We start from the raw sequence: 19,532 nt of genomic DNA on the forward strand, positions 1-19,532 counted from the left end.
GTGTTATATGATATACTTAATTAAAAATAATGAACTTATAATGAGTGTGATGCGTACCGTCTGGGGGATGGACGCGCTTGAAGCTCTGACGGGGGGTCGGGGGGCAGGGGCAATATATGTAACCTAAACATTTGTACCCCCACAATATGCTGAAATAAAAAAATAATGAACTTAGTAGTGGAGGAAGTGATGAATAGAGGAAATTTTACTTAAGGTTAAGAACATGGTCTTTAGAGTCTGCAGTCCTGAATTTGAACTACATTTATGCTACTTACCATCGACGTGATTTTGGGCAGATAACCTCCCTGGACTTTTGTGTCTTTAAAATGGAAACTAGTAATGCCCACCTTATAGGATCATTGTTAGATTAAAGGAGATAATTCATCCAAAAATCTTCACCCAATAGCTTAGATAGAAAGAAAAACTCATTAAAGATAGTCATTGGTTCTAAGTGGTTGTGATAGAACTCTTACGCTTGTTCCCCTGTGAGGTCTTTCTTGCCTCTCTCAATTCCAAATACTTATGACAGATATTACCAGGTGGTATAGGTAAAGATGCTTTGTTGAGAATAAACAGTGAAGAGAAAGAATTTGTGTTATATCTCTTATGATCTTAAGTGTTCATCTGGATTATTATGGCTCTTAACCTATTGTGTGCATTCACAAAGCTGTACAAAGTAATTTTACTTAAGCAATTCTAATTTATTAATGAAAATTGGAATTTCTCTTAGACCTATTTGCTTTCAGCATCTTCATTCCCTTAGTATTTTATAGGGAGTGAGATTTTTCTTAGTGTCTAGTGTATCAAAAGACTGAACTCTGGAAGTTCTTTTTCTTTTCATCTCTTTTTTTGAAATCCTGTATGTGAGATGGAAGTTCTTTTTGACAGTTGTCTTAAGACTCTGAAACATTTCCCCTAAAACGGTAAGACTGTTAACATTAAAGCTTCTGAAATGCAGGAAGAATATTTGATTTTCTGAGATTATCTTTGGAATCATGGTTCACTATTGCAATGATTGAGGAGGATGAAAGGGACTTTTATTTTTTACTCCATATTTTTTGAAGTTTATAATTAATATATAAAGTTCATTTTCCAAAATATTTTTAGGAAGGAAGGAAGAAATGAGTAAATGAGAGAGTAAAAATGAAAGAAAGAGGAAGAAGAGAAGGGAGGGAGAAAGGAAGGGAAAGCAAGATTAGAGAAAGCAAGGAGTACTTCAATTTATAGAAACCAATTGTGGTACAACAGTCTAAGTAAACCAGAGCTAAAGGTATTCACATGGTTGACATAATAGTGTTATGTGGAAAAAACATGTTTTAGAAAAATACTGGTATCATTTATTTTTATTTTAATTATTGCTTACTGAATGATCCTGAATATCTCATACCCTAGCTAAGAAAATAGTCAAGATGACTATGTGTCAGTTTATAGATCAAGAAACATTTGCTCGGTTTTTTTCAAACATTCATAAAACAGTTTTTTAAAAAACTTTCATTATGGAAATGTTCAGATATACACAGAATACAGTGAATTGAATAACACACCTACGTATTATTAAGCTTTAACAATTAACAACATTCTGCCGCTCTTACTGCTTCTATTCCCTGAAAATATTTTTGTGTCTGTGTGAGAACAAAGTATTATCAGAAAGCCACCCACTTTTGGGTATTTTTACCCATGAATACTTCAGTATGCATCTAATAATAAGGACTTTTTAAAAAAATTTCAGAATATTATGGGGCTGCAAATGCTTTGGTCACATAAGTTGCCTTTGCACTGCCTGAGTCTAAGCTAGAAGTGTGCCCATCCCCCAGACATTGTGAACTGCACCGGTTAGGTGTGACTTTACCCATCCACTCTTCCCCTCTCCCACCTGCCCAGTCCCCAGTGAATGTTACTTCCATATGTGCATGAGTGTTGATCCATTAGTACCATTTTTTTTTTTTTTTGAGAGAGAGAGCGAGCCCATTAGTACTGATTTAATGGTGAGTACATGTGGTGTTTGTTTTTCCATTCTTGTGATACTTCACTTAGAAGAATGGGCTCCAGCTCCATCCAGGATAATACAAGAGGTTTTAGTTCACAATTTTTTATGGCTGAGTAATACTCCATGGCATACATATACCACAATTTATTAATCCACGCATGTATTGATGGGCACTTGGGTTCTTTCCACATCTTTGCAATTGTGAATTGTGCTGCTGTAAACATTTGAGCGCAGATGGTTTTTTTGTTTTGTTTTGTTTTGTTTTATAGAATGTCTTTTTTTCCTGTGGGTAAATACCCATTAGTGGAATTGCTGTATCAAATGGTAGTTCTACTTTGAGTTCTTTGAGGTATCTCCATACTACTTGTCATAGGGGTTGTACTAGTTTTAAAGAACACGTAACTACCATACCATTACATTATACATTGGTGAGGCAGTGGCAATGATTTGTCGAGATAGTTCTTTCTAGTAGTAGTTTGATATTGTGGAGCAGTAGAGGAAGATCTTGGAAAATGCTCTCTTGCTTTTGGAAAGTTAGAGAAAACCCTGCAGTGGTTGTGGGCTTGTATTCTCTGTCTCTTTCTTTCCCCGTCCTCTTGGTTTTGTGAATTTCCTGATTAATTTAGAGGTAAAAATAGGGAAAACATCATGGATCCTTAATGATTGTTTGGAAAGATTTTAAATTATGTTCCTAAGTATAGGTTGAAAATGTTGATGTCTTCCAGGTCTAAAAGCTTTTATCTGTCCATGCCAAGGCAACTTTGCCTCTTTTGCTTAGGCAAGAGAAAATCTGTATTTAATTCTTCCTGCTGTATAATGATCTGGACTTCTGTTGTATGTAACTAGATAATAAATAAATGAAACCTGGAAGAAGCTGCATTAACTCTGCAAAAAGTGATTCTTGCCATTTTTACATTTACACACAACACGCCCCCTTTCTTTTTGTTTGTCAGGGTTTATTGTAGAAACTAGCTTGAGTACTGTACATTAGACTCTTTGCTGTTCCACTATGCCATTGTAGGTGGAGTCAGGAACCGTAAGTTTGCAATAATTGACCTATTGTCTACATGTACAAATTAGTACATTGATGAGTGAACACAATCTAATGACCAAAAACAGTGTTTCTATACCTTACAACATCAATTCACAGTAGGCTCTATAATACTCTGTACTCATCTTAGTTTCTTATAGAGCATGTTATATTTTAGAGTGTTACTTGAATTTAAAATGGAGACTTGATTATTTCTAAAAGAAATGTATCTGACATTCAGGTTTGGCTTTGAGAATACACCTGTCATTACTGAAGTATTACAAGTCACAATTCTACATATATTTCAGGTTAGGATACCTCTAGCTTCCAGCAAATAGTGATTCCCCTCAACAAAAACACACACTACCATGTATTTGAGCAGTTGATAAAGCTGATGTTATATTTGATATTTGTGTGTATAAATAGAGATAATGATAAATGAACTTACATGGAAAGACTGTGCATAAGCAAATAAGAAATAGAACTCCCCTTTTAAAATCACTGAACCTAAGAAAATACATGGGCGTGGGGGTAGAAACATATGACCCAGTATGCAATAAGGTCAACTTTTATTTCATGCATTAGTTTTTACCATCCATTGATATGTGTTTGATTTGTTTGTTTTCATTTATTGACTATGGATAGACTGCACTATCCATATCAATTATAGTGTTATTATTCTATAACGTTTATTAAATATAAATTTTTATATAGCTACATGGTATACACAATTTAAAGGTTTCTAAAAAATTATCCAATGGAAAATAAGTCCTTCCTGCCCCCCAGCCACCCTCCTTCCACCCTAGGAGATGACTGCTATTAGTAATGTCTTATGGTCTACTCTACTGTAAAGCTGAGCTTTATTAGGAATGCTTTTATTGTTATTTATACTTATAAGTCTGAGAAGATTATATTATCCATGGTAAGACAAAGTTGTTATCCACTAGCTACAAGCAAGGTAATATACAGTAATGATAGGATCCTTAAAAACAGTAAATATGGACTTAACTTTTCTAGCTATCTGATAGCTAATATGCATCATTCATATATACATATGTAGCTAATATGTGTATATATTGTACTTTTACTATCAAATTAGTTACAGTAGTACACCTAAAATAGACATTGTATATATCTTTATAGGTAAATAAATTCCACCTTGACCTTCAAATGTTTTTAGGCCAGGTGTGGTGGCTCAAGCCTGTAATCCTAGCACTTTGGGAGGCTGAGGGAGGAGGATTGTTTGAGGCTAGAAGTTCGAGACCAGCCTGGGCAACATAAGTGAGACACCGTATCTACAAAAAATGGAAAAATTAGCTAGGTGTGGTTGTGTGTACCTGGAGTCCCAGCTACTCAGAAGGCTGAGATAGGAGGATCTCTAGAGCTCAGGAATTTGAGGTTGCAGTGAGCTATGATAATGCCACTGCACTCTAGCCTGGGCAAGAAAGTGAGACCCTGTATCAAAACAAAAAAAGGTTTGAGCTTGAAAATGTTTGGAATAGATTGTTATAGTCTATTCAGTTCTGAAGCATATTGGAGGCTGGGCACAGTGGTGCACGCCTGTCATTCCAGCTACTAGAGAGGCTGAGACAGAGGATCACTTTGAGGCCAGGAGTTCAAGGATATAGTGTGCTATGATGATCACTCTTATGAATAGCCAGTTGGGCAATATAGTGATACACCGTCTCTTAAAAAAAAAAGTATATTGGGACCATTTGAAATTTTCACTTAGTAGAGTAGCTGATCTGGCTGATAGCATAAACCCATTATGCTTTGTTCTTTCTCTCCATTTTATGAGATATTTAGGGTCATGCTAAGAAATAAAACTAAATTGTGAGCCCCACCAAACAACCTCCAGCTGTCACTTGTCCAGATGTTAAATGTCAAATGACCTTTAGGGTAGCAGGAATAACAAATGAGAGCTCCTTAGTTTATAGCTTCTGTAGTAATATTATGATACTTTGGAGTATGGAAAAGGAGATGGGGTGAAAAGATGCACCCAGAGTTGTCATTCAGTGAAATCTATTATCTCATAGACAGATAGGATGTATAATTTTTCTAATTATATACTGCCTGTGACTGTTGTTCTGGGAATGTGGAATAAAAGGAAAGTGAAACCAGAGATGTACAACACTGACTGTTAGAAAACTTTAATAATTAATTAGAGAACATCTATGGTACTACAGGGTCAGGGTGCAAGGAAGATCATTGATCCGTTTAATATATAACATAAGTAAAGCTTGCTCCCCTTTATGTATTGTAACACGTCAGTTGTTGCACTGGTGTAGGGATGCTGCTATTAAACAGAGTAACTGGTCATATGTAGTGCTATTGCTTTACTATTCTATTAAATTCATTGAATTCCTTTACATTTAAATTGTCACATTTCTTTATCAGCATAAACTGATAAATGCTACCCATTTTTTGAGGTAGTTATCTGTGTATTTTTAACCTGAGAGCCTTCTCTCTATTTTTTAGTCATTAAAAAAAGTCATACTTTAATTTTTACTGCTTTGGTAGATATGCAATGATAACTTATTTAAATTTGTAAATCTCTGATTACTACTATTTACATATCCTTGTTGAATACTGTATGTCCTCTTCAGTGCTTGCTCATTGGGAACTGTCTTTGTCCATTGTCCATTATTTGTCTTTGGATTCTTTTCTTTTTAAAAGGCAAATTTTAGTTTCTGTACTAAGAGAATACATTACCAAGCAGAATTTCATCTTCGCGTCCTGAGTGCTTTCTGATCAGAAACAGAGTTTGATAAAGAGCCCTTGCTTATTGTATGGCAGCTATATAAATGCTGTTTTTAATAAGTACCAAAAATATATTGAAGTTTGTCCTTGGATGAGAGTTTATCAGTGTTGGCCTTTGGGTGAACTTTGAGCCTGAGCTGTTTCATTCAAGGCAGCATGATGTCATTTAACTGCAAAATTCTCTGTTGCTAGAAAAAGGAATGTTGTTCCCCTAAATAACCTAAAGGACTGAAAAATGCTGGCACAACATTATTCACCTCTCAGGTCTCCACTAAAGACTTTAGCATGGTAAGTGTTTTATTGTTTGTGGAGGAAGGGTGAGGATATGGTAGAGAGTAGGAGAAAACAATAACGGTGTCTGGTCCTGAATCTAAAGAATTCCAGTGCTCACATAAAATCAGTTGCCATTATGACCCAGCTTCTACTCCCTTCTCCAAATAAGAGCCTTTGGTTCCGTCTTTGATTCTTCATTTATAAATTAGAGTGTGAATTTTAAATTTATAGTTCTGGTCATCAATAAGTTTCATGTTCATTTATAAATCAGTGTGAATTTGTTAATTGAAACACTAAGTTTCTTTCTAGATCTATATATTCAGCCTATGAACACACTTTAGGTTTTCAACAGAACCTTAAAGTAGATAGCTATAGGACTATCTCACGTATAAAACCAGGACCATTTGGGTCAGCATTTTAACTCTTAGTTGAGAAACAGAATTTCCTCATAGCAATAGCATTGCTATTAATTTCGGGGAGTACAACAGCTTATTAACATCTGCTAGAGTTGGGAGGTCGAAGTTTACTAGCAGTGGTAACTATAATTGATTTGCTATGTCCTCTAAGGCTCTCAGAGCTACAGCTAAGAGAAGTTGTTACTGGAAGTTTAAGAAATGTATGGAAAGATGGAACAAGAACAGAAAATAAATAGATTTTTCCTTCATTAGTTTCATAAATAAGCACTGTTCAGTGTTCAACATTTTATGTTTTATGTTAGTTTCTGTAAAGAGAGTACTTATAACCTGTATGTGGTTAATCTTTTAACTTTTACATGCATTGGAAATTTTTTTGTTGTTGTTTGTTTGAGATAGGTTCTTAATCTGTTGCCCTGAGTAGAGTGCCGTGGCGTCAGCCTAGCTCACAGCAACCTCAAACTCCTGGGCTCAAGCGATCTTCCTGCCTCAGCCTCCTGAGTAGCTGGGACTACATGCACACACACCACGACGCCTGGCTAATTCTTCTGTCTTTAGTAGAGATGGGGTCTCCCTCTTGCTCAGGCTGGTCTCGAACTCCTGAGCCTTGGCCTCCCAGAGGGCTAGAATTACAGGCGTGAGCCACTGCGCCCAGCCTCACTGGCAGTTCTTTTTCATTGCTTTAAATAAAACAGTGCTAGATACAAATGTTTTTTCTTTTTTTCATTTTTTTATTGTAAAGGTTTATCAAAATCCTATAAAATTCATTTTTTTAAGAGGTCTAATTTTTTCTGAGTATCTAAAACCATGCTGAATACACTAAGAAGAGTAATTAATTACCTGTCCTAATATGTAGTATGCTCAATATTTTAATGATGAAAACTCATCTTTCATCTTCTAAGTAGAAGACTAGATTTATTGCAGATGAACTTTGGTTATTGAGATCAAGCTGTTTCTTTTGGGATATTTTAGAAAGAATTTGATTCCATGACAATGAGATTATGTTTTCATTCTTTTGTGGGAAAAAAAAAACCTGAAATGTTAAGAGGTTTAAATTTCTCCAGACTGGGAATAATGCCTTCTTGAAACCTTGGTTCAAACCCACCCATCCTAACCTATATTAACCAGTGTTAAAGATATGAATATTTGAAGAAACTTAAGGATGTCATTTAAGATGTCTGCTAACATAATGTTTACAACTGTAATTTAGTAATTGTTATTAGCATAACTTAATGGGTTATACCTGTAGTTTAACAGCATGTAAAGCCATACTTCTACCTTTCTTTCATTCATAAATACCATATTTTCTATGGGTAATTTTAAAAAATTCTATATAAGTTGAACCTTTTATTATGATTCAGAAAACATCTAAAAATTTAAAACTAGAATTCTTTCAAACTTTTTATACATTTGTAAAGTTATATTATGAATTGACTTTTTGGAATATTGTGAATTTTGTTATGTGGCATTCAGACTTAGGGACATATTAGGAGACCATTTAATCTTTCTGTTCATAATTTTATTTATGTTGTTCTACTGATTTGGAAATATTTTTAGTTTAGATTAACAGAACTAATTTTCAAATGCCAGCCCTAAAAGCAGATTTTTTTGTTTGCTTTACACATAAGCACATATAAAAATATATAAGTATATACATAGAAACACACACACACACATATATATATGCACACACCCATGTATCACTGTAAGACAGAAAAATACACTGATTTTTTTTTTAGTTCTTATTTACTCAGTGTAAGCATGATCTGCTTATAAACACTATAAACAGTCCAGCTCACAATTACCTCATAATAATCTCCTCATCCTGCCCTTGCTTGTTGATCTTTACTTATCAAATTCATATGTGTAGAAGCAGTACTTTTGAAGTTGTATTCTGTAAAGTAGATGAATATTATATCCTTTTTAGTTAGCTGGATAAAGGTATGTTTTAAATTACTGTACTAAAGGTGGGGAATAAAACATGGTAATATTTATATCTCAAAATTCCATACCCTTTTCTTGTACCAAGTTTACTAATTATCTGAGACGACTGGTAAATGTAAAAGATACTAACAATTTTTCTTTAGGTAGTTGGTATATATCTTGGTCCGTCCATCTTGTGTCTGCAAGATACAGAATTTTACTCTTACTTAAATACCCTCTCTTAAGTTCTCTTTTGTACCTCCATTCTAAGAAATGTGGAAAACCTAATCTCAGTCAATTATAACCCCTCCAAAGTTGCTTCTCAATTTCTTAGGCTTCTAATTGCTTCTTAGGCTTACAGAGTATATGAGTATGAGGTAAGGCATTTGAGGACATTTTATCTGCATTGCCACAACTGAGATGCCCCAGGTCCCCATCAGATCTTTGGTCTTTGGTTCATATAGGTCTCTGCAGCATCCATCCTTGTTTCAAATTCAAATCCTGTCTGTTCTCTGGAATATGTCTGTGTACTCTTGTACACATAGGAGACACTGTTCTCACCTAAGCCGTAGAGAACATTGTAAGGTTGTCTCAGACCTGGCCCTACAGACACACTGTGTGCATACCTCTTCTACTCTTGTACCATATGAGATCTTGAGCCACTTCCCTTAACTCTATCTAAGAATGAAGATACAATTTTTCATAGCTGTTGGTCCCTAAAAGTTTTTCTGGAATTACACCATTCCCTATCTATCCTTGCAGACACCCTTTTTACCCCTTTATGTCTCTGCCACTATTGTTCCAATCTCAGGGTATCATTCCTAATAATTGGGTGGTTATAGAGGATGGAAGCTTTGCTTTTACCATATTTTGATTTAATCTTTTCTTCTTATTCTATGGTTAAGGTTTTTAATTATTTTTTCCCTGTGACCTGGTATGTCATTCCTTCTCAAGTCAGTGAACACAGAATGTTCTTCCTACCTGAATTGGGGGAAATTTTTAAATATAAATAAATATGGCCAGGCATAGTGGCTCACACCTGCAATCCTAGCACTCTCAGGGGCCAAGGCAGGGGGATTGCTTATGGTCAGGAGTTTAATACCAGCCTGAGCAAGAGCGAGACCCTATCTCTACAAAAAATAGAAAAATTAGCCAGGCATGGTGGCACGTGCCTGTAGTTCCAGCTGCTTGGGAGGCTGAAGCAGGAGGATTGCTTGAGCTCAGGATTTTGAGGTTGCGGTGAACTATGATGACACCACTGCATTGTAGCTGGGGAGACATGGCAAGACTTTGTCTCAAAGAAAAAAAATGTGGGAGAAAGGGAAGGATATTTATCTGATGTTGAAAAATATTATCCCCCTGACTTATTTTTTATTTTGCCCATCTTCTGATGTCTTCAAAGCATTCTTAATTAGAAAACCATTTGCAGTGAAAATAACTGTAGAAATTCTTCTTACAATCTCTAGGATTTTGGAATTCAGATTTATGCTACTATTCCTAGAAGTATATTTGGAATCTTTACTACTTCCTTTGGAAAGCTGATGAGGGCACAGAGGGTTCTTCTCCTCCTCCCTTTTCACTGTGGGAAATTCCAAACATACACAAAACTAGAAAACAATAATATAATGAATCTCCATATACCTATTGGCCAGCTTCCAAAATGATCAACTAATGACCAATCTGTTTTCATCTATATTCCTCCTACCTACCTCCATCCCTGCCACTCAGTTATTTTGAAGCCAGTGGCAGATAGCATATTATATTATCCCCATTTTGATGTCGAATAAATAAGTGTCCAATCATTCTGGTGCCATTACTTAGTACAGAATTCAAAACTCCAACCACCGAGTAAACAATTGTTGAGTACTTACTCTGTGACAGGTACTAGTATAGGCTCGCATATATAGAAGGCAACATGAACTCTTGGAGAAATTCACATTAGGTACTAGTTAGTTATGCAAGGGCATGGTTTCTTACTTCTGCTTAAAACTTTCCAATGCCTTCCCATCATATTACTTTAGCTTTATTACCCAAAAAAAAAAAAAAAAAAAAAAAAGCCCTTGGTAATCTGCTTGTCTTGCCTCCTTTTGCCTGAATGACTCATCTTCTCACTACCTGGCTCACCCCACTCAACCACAGTGGCCTCCCCTCTGTTACTGAAATATCTCCTTTAAGTTCCCACCTCAAAATCTTGTACTTGATACTCCCTTTGTAAGACTTTTTCCTCAGATATCTGCATAACCTCTTCCCTCACCTCTTTAAAATCTTCTCTGTCCTCATCTGCTTTCCAAAGCATGTTCTATCCTCTAGGTATTTGTCTGTATTCATGTTTTTCACTAGTATTTAAGGGGTAGAGATTTCAAGGATCCTCTTGTTCTGTTCTGTATTAAGAATATAATATAAAATATATTTATTATAAAGGTGACAAATGGTATGGGGACAGTTCAGCCTTTTGAAAACACAAATTTACTTATCAGTTTTGCAATATATACCAGTTATTTCCAAAAGAATTTTTAAGTAATAATTGATTAATTATTATGATGTTCTTTTCTTCATTATATTGTTCACTATCATAAGAATTTAAGTGTATGCTTTTGTGATCACTTGTGTTTTGTGGCAAATGCCAGCGTGCCTCTCATCTATACAACTGCAGATTTGAAGATCTAGCAGCTAAAAGTTTTAACCACTGCAAATCTTATACTTTAGTAGTATATGTGCCTCTGATGAGTAATTCACCTAATTAGGTACCACTTCTCCTCTTGCAGCAAGATAAGATTTTTGTGAGTCTGTACCTTTTTTTTTAATTTAATTTTTTTTTGAGACAGAGTTTCACTCTGTTGCCTGGGTTAGAGTGCTGTAGCGTCAGCTCAGCTCACAAACTCCCGGCTCAAGCTATTCTCTTGCCTCAGCCTTGGAAGTAGCTGGGACTACAGGCACGCACCCCATGCTTGGCTAATTTTTTCTATTTTTACTAGAGACGGGGTCTTACTCTTGCTCAGGCTGATCTCGAACTCTTGAGCTCAAGCAATCCTCCTACCTTGGCTTCCCAGAGTGCTAGGATTATAGGCATGAGCCACTGTGCCTGGCCAAGTCTGTGTCTTTTAAAATCTTGTCCTAGGTTATGCTTTGTCTACTTTATTTGTATCTGTTTCACTAAAATTTAGGTTTTCAAAATACTACCTTATTCTAGCAAGAGTGTAGTGAGATTGCCATTCTCCATTACTGCTTCAAAAAGTGTATACTCTTTCTGGAAATATGTATTAAGACATTTTAAAATGTTCACATCCTTTTATTTCATTTTTAGGAATCTAGCCCAAGGAAAATTTTACATGTTGATGTATTACAAATATCTCTGTGTGGTGAAAATTATGAGGTTGTTTTCTGTTTCACATTCCTTTCTATTTCTTCCACATTTCTTAATGATCATCTCCTACTTTTCTTCTTACTTTTGCCCACTTTTTTTCTATATTCCACTCAGTACTGCATTGCTTGATTTCTCTGAGTATTAAAATGGTATATGGAGATAGGGAGTAGATGGGAAATCTCTGTACCTTCAGTTCTTTATTGCTGTGAACCTATAACTGCTCTTAATAACTGCTCTTAAAAAAGAGTCTCTTTAGAGATAGGTAGACAGATAGAATGAGTCACTGGTAGCTTCCAAGAAAGAGACTAAAATTTGGAGGGTTAATATTTAGTTCATAGTACGAACTCAATAAATGTTTGTTGAATCATTTTATTGCTTTCACTAAGCAAAAGTTCCTCTTCATATGAAAAAGTAGGTGGTTTATAGTTTGGCTATATCCTACCATTTAATCAGGGAAACTACTCAAATATCAAATAAAATGACATATTTATATGGATAAATGAATTTTTCAGGAACCGAAAGTATTTTTCAATTCAATATGCATGTTATGCCTAGAATTTATGTGAAACTATTAAATAAGCTCTTTTAAAGAATCTCCATATGTTAATAATCTCCCAATGAATAGATTTGTCACTGCTCCTCAGTGTTCCTTTGCCTTTAACATGCCATCCGTCGTTTATTTCTTTTATTGTGGTCAGATATCATTACTAATTTCTGTAGTTTTTTTTTTAAGTGTGCTCTTAATTGGAGATCTATCTTATTCCTAAGAATGTAAGTCTTGTTAGTTAATTGTTTGAATTGCCTCTGTGCTTTAAATATCATATTTTACCTTATAAATTACCACAGTATCCAATGTAATTGTGCCCACATCCATTTTTCCAGTGCATGGAATAAAGTGGTTTAAATCCATTTTCTTTCTGCTATAGTGGTTCCCCCTGGAAGTCCTGGGCCTATTACTCGACACGGGTCTTATGACAGTTTAGCTTCTGACCATAGTGGACAGGAGGATGAAGAATGGTTATCTCAGGTAACATTCTGAAATATTTGGGGTATTAAACAAAAACAGAAATTCACTGTCTATTTTTATTCTTTTCCTTAGAGGAAAGTGGGGAGAATTGGTAACTCTGTTGAATCATCAAGAATTAATCAATTGCCTTTCCATATTGCAAATTTCTCATAAATATTGCTGTAGTATACATATATGTACATTATACATACACATGTGTATATATGTTAGGTTTCATGCAGAGGGCATAAAATATGCATATCTTTCACACAATCCATTTAAAGCCCTTTAGGACCTTGAAATTTAAGTAGACTCTTTGAACATATTTTCATCTGGTTTAAACAAAAGTTGACCTTGTTAAAACAGTGAAGCCATTCAACAATCTCTGGGATTTGTTTTGTGGAGCCAACATTTTCTGAAGATTGGGTTCATACTTTCATTGTGGAAATTCTGCATTCTCCTCTGCAGAATTTCTGATGGTACACAACTTCCTTTCCTAAGCCCATGTAATGCTGTTTCTAGTGGTCTCTAGATTAGTCCTGTAGCAACTTTAATGGTTCCTCCCTTTGCCAGGTGAAGCTATCTTCATCTCAAGGGCTTTGAAATAAAAGATACTTGGGCAGATTTCAAAATAATGAGATTACAGAAGACTTCATTAAAAGTGCTGTTATGTCTGCCTCAAGTCTGACATCATCTTCTGAAGTTAATGACTGTCTCAGATTACCAATCTGGTGGCTTTTCATCAGACAGGTGCCTCAGAAAAAGTGGAGGCCATTTGTATTATAGTTGCATGGCTTTCTCAGTGAGGGTGACCTGAAAAATTAAAGTAAATCTGGAAAATGAAGAATCAAACAGTGTTTAGGTAACATATTTTTATTTTATCATACTAAAAATATTCACAGGAAGCTCCTTCAAGGAGGGTTGATGCCTAAATTCCTGGTGTATGGAAATCCATCCTTTCTTGATAATACCAAGATAAAGTAAACCCAAAATGCTTGTGCTTTTCCAAAATCAAAATGTTGTTCAAGAATGCTGGCAAAGAAACCACTGTCCTTCACTTCAACTTTTCAATTAGAAAAAGGGGTAATGTGTGCTGTCAGTGTGAAAGTGTATACAATATGTTTGTCCTGCACACAACATGAGAGTGAGTAGGAACATCTGGCCATCGCCTCAGTGAAATTGCACAGGCATCTGTTTACCTCTCGGCTCTGTGACACTGATGGTTTTGAGCTTAAAATACACAGAATGCTTTATCTGTGGCCTAATTTACATTGCCAAGTACAACTACTTGAATCAGAAATCACTGTCCTCAATCTGAGTATTTTTCTCCCTGTGATTAGCGGGAATGTGAATATTGTTCAAAGACCATGATGCTTTTGTCCTTTTGGACCCACAGATACAGAGCTACTCTTCTGTGAACCTTTTCAATTATGTTTTGTTAAGAATTAATCACCACAATCAGAGAAATGTGATTAAATATAAAAGAACTCAGGGCAAAAATAAGGCATGTGGAAAGTCAATTCTATAAAGTGTACAGACATGGATGTAGCAATGACAAGACATTAAGGAATAGTCTTCCCTGAAAGTTTGCGTTATCTAGTCTCTTACTTGAGTTATTTGCAAAATAATGTAATATGAATATTTTCAGGTTTTGTCCAGTGTCTTCTACTCTCTGCTTTGTCTTTACAGTGTAACATTGGCAATATTCTTTATTCTGTCCATAGAGCATGAAATTCATAAAGCATTTTGGTATTACCGTTTTGCAGCCCATAAAATGGCTGTGTCACTGTTTATGGCAATTGAGAAAACACTCTTAAGTAATCGTATTTCGAAGAGAAAAACCTAGTTTGACAGAAAATATATAATAATTTCTTAATTTAAAAGTACATTTTGGGGGATTTTGAGGGCAGTATAGTAAATAGTATAATATTTAATTGTGGAAAGAAACTGGATTGGGGTATTAAAAATTATTTCAGACCTTTTCTTTTCCTTGGATAGTTCAAGAACAACTTCAAGTTTGTCATGAGCTTGATCCTCAGTGAAGGAATTACTTTTAATCTGTGGATTAATAGGTGTAGTATTCAGTGCATGCCCACAACATGGTAAGTACTGTCTAGAATGAATGAAAAGGGTAGTCCCTAGGGAGCTGAAAATAGTTATATGAGGCAGGCAACTGGTCCTTTTACTTTCATATGATTTTTGTATTGTGTGTGTGTGTATGTCTGTGTGTGTATGTGTTGTTTGTGTGTATGTGTGTATGTATATATATAAAAAATGTATTTTTTGGTTTATGTTGATGAAAACCAGTAGAAGGGATTTTGTGAATGTCTACATAGTCTGTGATTATTATTGCCTTTTGATTGTGAGTGCCCCTCCCCTCTCCTGCTTCGTTAGGATGGGCTTCTTGGAGAATATAGGTGTTGAGAGAAGGAATGGGGGATCGTGAAAGGATCTCAAGTGAAGTCATAATGCATTTAAATCATGATTCCTACTTTGTTCCAGGTGGAAATTGTAACGCACACTGGGCCCCACAGACGTCTGTGGATGGGTCCACAGTTCCAGTTCAAAACCATCCATCCCTCAGGCCAAACCACAGTCATATCATCCAGTTCATCTGTATTGCAGTCTCATGGTCCGAGTGACACACCACAGCCCCTTTTGGATTTTGATACAGATGATCTTGACCTCAACAGTCTCAGGTAAGAAATAAGAACTAGGGAGTAGTTTGAATGACAGAACCAGTATGTTTATTTGAAATGAGCATTGCATGTAATATTGACATTTCTCCTTTTGACACAGTATCCTGTTGTAGACTACATGCACTATTATGTGTACTTCACTGTCATTACTTGGGATCTTACGTGGGATCACATTACATTCAATAAATATTTGTTTTTCATGTTGTATTTTCCCTAAATCTAATATTCAGTATGCTTTTCAAGCCATTCCAATTTATGATGCTTTGCTCATATTTCTAACTCTTGAAGTCTGATTCTATCCTCTTTTCCTGATCCTTCTAATTAAATTTCATCTGTGATTTTTATCTAATCCAGTATCTTTTTGGATTATAAAAAGTGTTTGGATGGAAAAGTTTCGGTATATATTCACTTATAGTTTATCATTTTCACAATATATATTCTCTCATCCTTACTTATAAGAATCATAGTACAAGGTGTACAAAGTATGCTTTTTATTATTAGTGTTTTGTTTTAATGCAAGTCAGAGACATTTTTGGCTTTTGCTGTCTCAAATTTGCTTAGTTTGTTATACCAAGGCATGACACATCAGGGTGTAACAGACAATAAAGGGCTCGATTTAATGTAATATAATCTTCATTTCCTTATCTTCTCTTTAAAAAATTCTGTAATATATCTTGATTTAAGTATAAAGCAGCCCTCTGTTTTCTTGCACACCTTTTATTTATTTTTTTTATTTTTTATTTTTTTTTGAGACAGTCTCGCTCTGTTGCCCGGGCTAGAGTGAGTGCTGTGGCATCAGCCTAGCTCACAGCAACCTCAAACTCCTGGGCTTAAGCGATCCTAACTGCCTCAGCCTCCCCAGTAGCTGGGACTACAGGCATGCGCCACCATGCCCGGCTAAGTTTTTCTATATATATATTTTAGTTGGCCAGATAATTTCTTTCTATTTTTTTAGTAGAGACAGGGTCTCGCTCTTGCTGAGGCTGGTCTCGAACTCCTGACCTCGAGCAATCCACCCGCCTTGGCCTCCCAGGGTGCTAGGATTACAGACGTAAGCCACCGCGCCCGGCCTACACCTTTTAAAAAATATGGTTTTTTGGGGAAAAATATGTTCCAGTCACATGTTGGAAATATGTTTTTGTGTGAGTCATTGTCAATAGCTATAAAAAATTTTTATAACAAAACAAGTTATTGCCAAGTTGGATTATGTCTGATATATGTATTTTAAAAAAAAATATAATACATATTTAGGCCAGGCACAGTGGCTCCTGCCTGTAATCCCAGCACTTTGGTAGGCTGAGGCAGGGAGGATCACTTGAGGCCAGGAATTTGAGACCAGCCTGGGCAGCATGGCAAGACCCCATCTCTACAAAAAGTTAAAAAATTAGCTGGGTGCAGTGGTGCAAGCTTCTAATCTCAGCTATGGGAGCATCACTTGAGTTCAGTAGTTTGAGGTTACAGGAGCTATAATCATGTCTCTGTACTCCAGCTTGGGCAACAGAGTGAGACCTTGTCTCTTAAAAACAACAAAAAAAAACGAAAAACAACTTATGAGCACCGACTAGGTGCCAGTATATAAACCTAGTGTACAGCCAGCTGCCCCCTCCTCTTGGTTGTCTCTGAAGCATTGAACACTTAACAGGTCTGAATCACCCCCTTCATTTCATCCTTAATCCTGCTCTTCTACATCCCTTTAAATGACTTATCAAGCCACCTATTCAAGGTAGAATCTAGAGATTATTCTTGACATCCCTCCTTTCTCACCTGCGACATCTAGTTCTTCATCACCTTATGTCATTTCTATTCCTAAATATATCTAGAAACCTTCCATTCTTCTCCTTTCCCCCTGCCAGCACTCTAGCAACCACATCTCCTGTTAGTAGGCTCCTAACTGGCGTCTCTTTTTACATTTTTGCTTTGCCCCACTGATGTATCTTCTTAATGAATGAATGATTCATAAAGAGGAACACGTCTCCTTTTAATACCTTGTTTAGTGTTTGTTTTGTTGTTTATTTTGCTTTGTGTTTTGTTTCTTTCTCTTTTTTTTCTAGTGACTGTGACCAGCTGCCATCATAAGGCCCTGGCCTTTTTCATAGGAAGGCGTCTTCATTCCCTGTGTATTCAACTCTGTCCCTTTGTTTCGTGGCCTTTGCCAGCTTTCTTAGTTGCTCTTTACCTCAGATATAGTCCTCTAAGATCTTCCTAACTTGCTTCTTTTAATAGTGGATAAATCCTTCAGAATTTTCCTCAGGGACTTTCGTTTTTTTATTTTTTAAAGAGAGATAGGATCTGGCTCTATTACCGAGGCTAGAATGCAGTGACACAATCATGTCTCACTGTAACCTCAAACTCCTCGACTCAAGCTGTCCTCTACCTCAGCCTCCCGAATAGTTGGAACTACAGGCCTGCACCACTGTGCCTGGCTAATTTTTTATTTTTTGTAGAGAAGAGGTCTCACTCATGCTCAGGCTGGTCTTGAACTCCTGGCCTCAAGTGATCCTCCTGCCTCAGTCTCCCAAAGTGCTGAGATTACATGTGTGAGCCACTGTGCCTGGCCTCCTTTTTTAATACTAAATAGCTCCAGTTTTTTTTTAAATGACTTTAAATTGTTATGTTTGATTAGAATATTATCTTGTTTACTAGAGTCTCATAGCCTTTGCAAACCTTTATACTGAGCAGGATGCTTATAAATTTTTTTAATTGCATTTGTAATTTGTATTTTAAAATTTGAACAGATAAGCTTGGTTAGAACCTTGGTTAAGGACCGTACAGTCCAGTTTTAATGGGAAATTCAGATCTGACTCACATCAATTTTAAGTATCCTTTTTAGTACCATTTCCCACCCAACATCCAGCTAGAAACCCAGCTACTTATATTTTCCTTGTTCTTGTTTGCTATTACTGTAGCCCAGCTCCTCACCTGTGGTTCATCTACATTTCTTCAGGCCTATGCACAATGGCACTATGAGGCCATTGTTTGTAGTTTCTCTTTTAAAATGTGAAGTCCTTGTTTAGATTTTTGGAGCTTAGTTGACCCTTAACACCTAACACACTGTCCTAAAGATGTCAGTAAAAATATGTAGTACAGTGATAGTCTGCCTCCCTGCATCCTAACCAAAATGGGAAACAGCAGGTATGGTGTTAACTCTCATCCATGAGGGAATCACGTATGGCTTAATCTCGTGGCAGCTCCTTACCCAGGGTAGCGATTTAAAATGTGAAAAAGGGCCAGGCAGGATGGCTCATGCCTGTAATCCCAGTACTTTGGGGAGTCAAGGTAGGAGGATTGCTTGAGACCAGCAGTTTGAGACCAGCCTGGGCAACATAGCAAGACCCCATCTCTACCATATATATAAAAAAATTAGCTGAGCATGGTTGTGTGTACCTGTAGTCCTAGCTACTCAGGAGGCTGAGGAAGGAGGATTGCTTAAGCCCAGGAGTTTGAGACTGCAGTGAGCAATGATTGTGCCACTGCCCTCCAGCCTGGGTGACAAAGCAAGACTGTCCCTCTCCCCCCCCAAAAAAGTCAATGGAATATTTGCTAATAGACCTGAGAATCATATAATGTAAGGGAAGCTGAGTGTAGAAAACCTCACTTTCCACTCAAGATTAGCTCCTCAGAAATTGGCTACCATTTATTTCATTTCTTCTTAGTTGATATATAATTCACATAACATAAAATTTACCAGTGTACATTTTACTGGTTTTTAGTATATTCACTATGTTGTGTATCTGGCCCCGGTATCTAATTCCAGAACATTTTCATCATCCCAACCAGTTTATTTTTATTTTTGTCTTTTTTTATGGAAAAAGCTCAAACACATATAAAGAGAATAATAGAATAAACCCCCATATATCTGTTGCCCAGCTTCAACACATCAATTCATGGCCAGTCTTATTTTATCTATAGCCACATTGATACCCCACCTCCAATGCTAGATTATTCAGAAACTCCGATACCAATTGAATTAAAAATAGGAAATTTATTAGCCCACATCAGAAATTTTTTAGACTAGAAGGGGGCTTTACTTTGGATAATCCCACCATATCTATTTAAGTTGGTAAAAAAAGTAATTGT

The 19,532-nt window shown here is 36.2% G+C and overlaps 1 protein-coding gene across 14 annotated transcripts in view; it reads left to right on the plus strand.

Moving 5' to 3' along the window:
• Positions 1–19,532, plus strand: part of BCAS3 (BCAS3 microtubule associated cell migration factor) — a 553,048-nt gene that overhangs the window by 266,160 nt on the left and 267,356 nt on the right. For all 14 annotated transcript variants that reach the window (XR_006728831.1, XR_006728832.1, XR_006728830.1 and 11 more), the window contains 2 exons: positions 12,677–12,777; positions 15,259–15,455. Coding sequence is in view for 11 of the 14 variants with exons in the window: in XM_045525584.1 (XP_045381540.1) it covers positions 12,677–12,777; positions 15,259–15,455 (298 nt within the window). In the remaining 3 variants the exon portion in view is untranslated. The remainder of the gene's footprint in view (positions 1–12,676; positions 12,778–15,258; positions 15,456–19,532) is intronic.

This window comes from Lemur catta, chromosome 15, assembly GCF_020740605.2.
Source record: "Lemur catta isolate mLemCat1 chromosome 15, mLemCat1.pri, whole genome shotgun sequence".
Lineage (NCBI taxonomy): Eukaryota > Metazoa > Chordata > Mammalia > Primates > Lemuridae > Lemur > Lemur catta.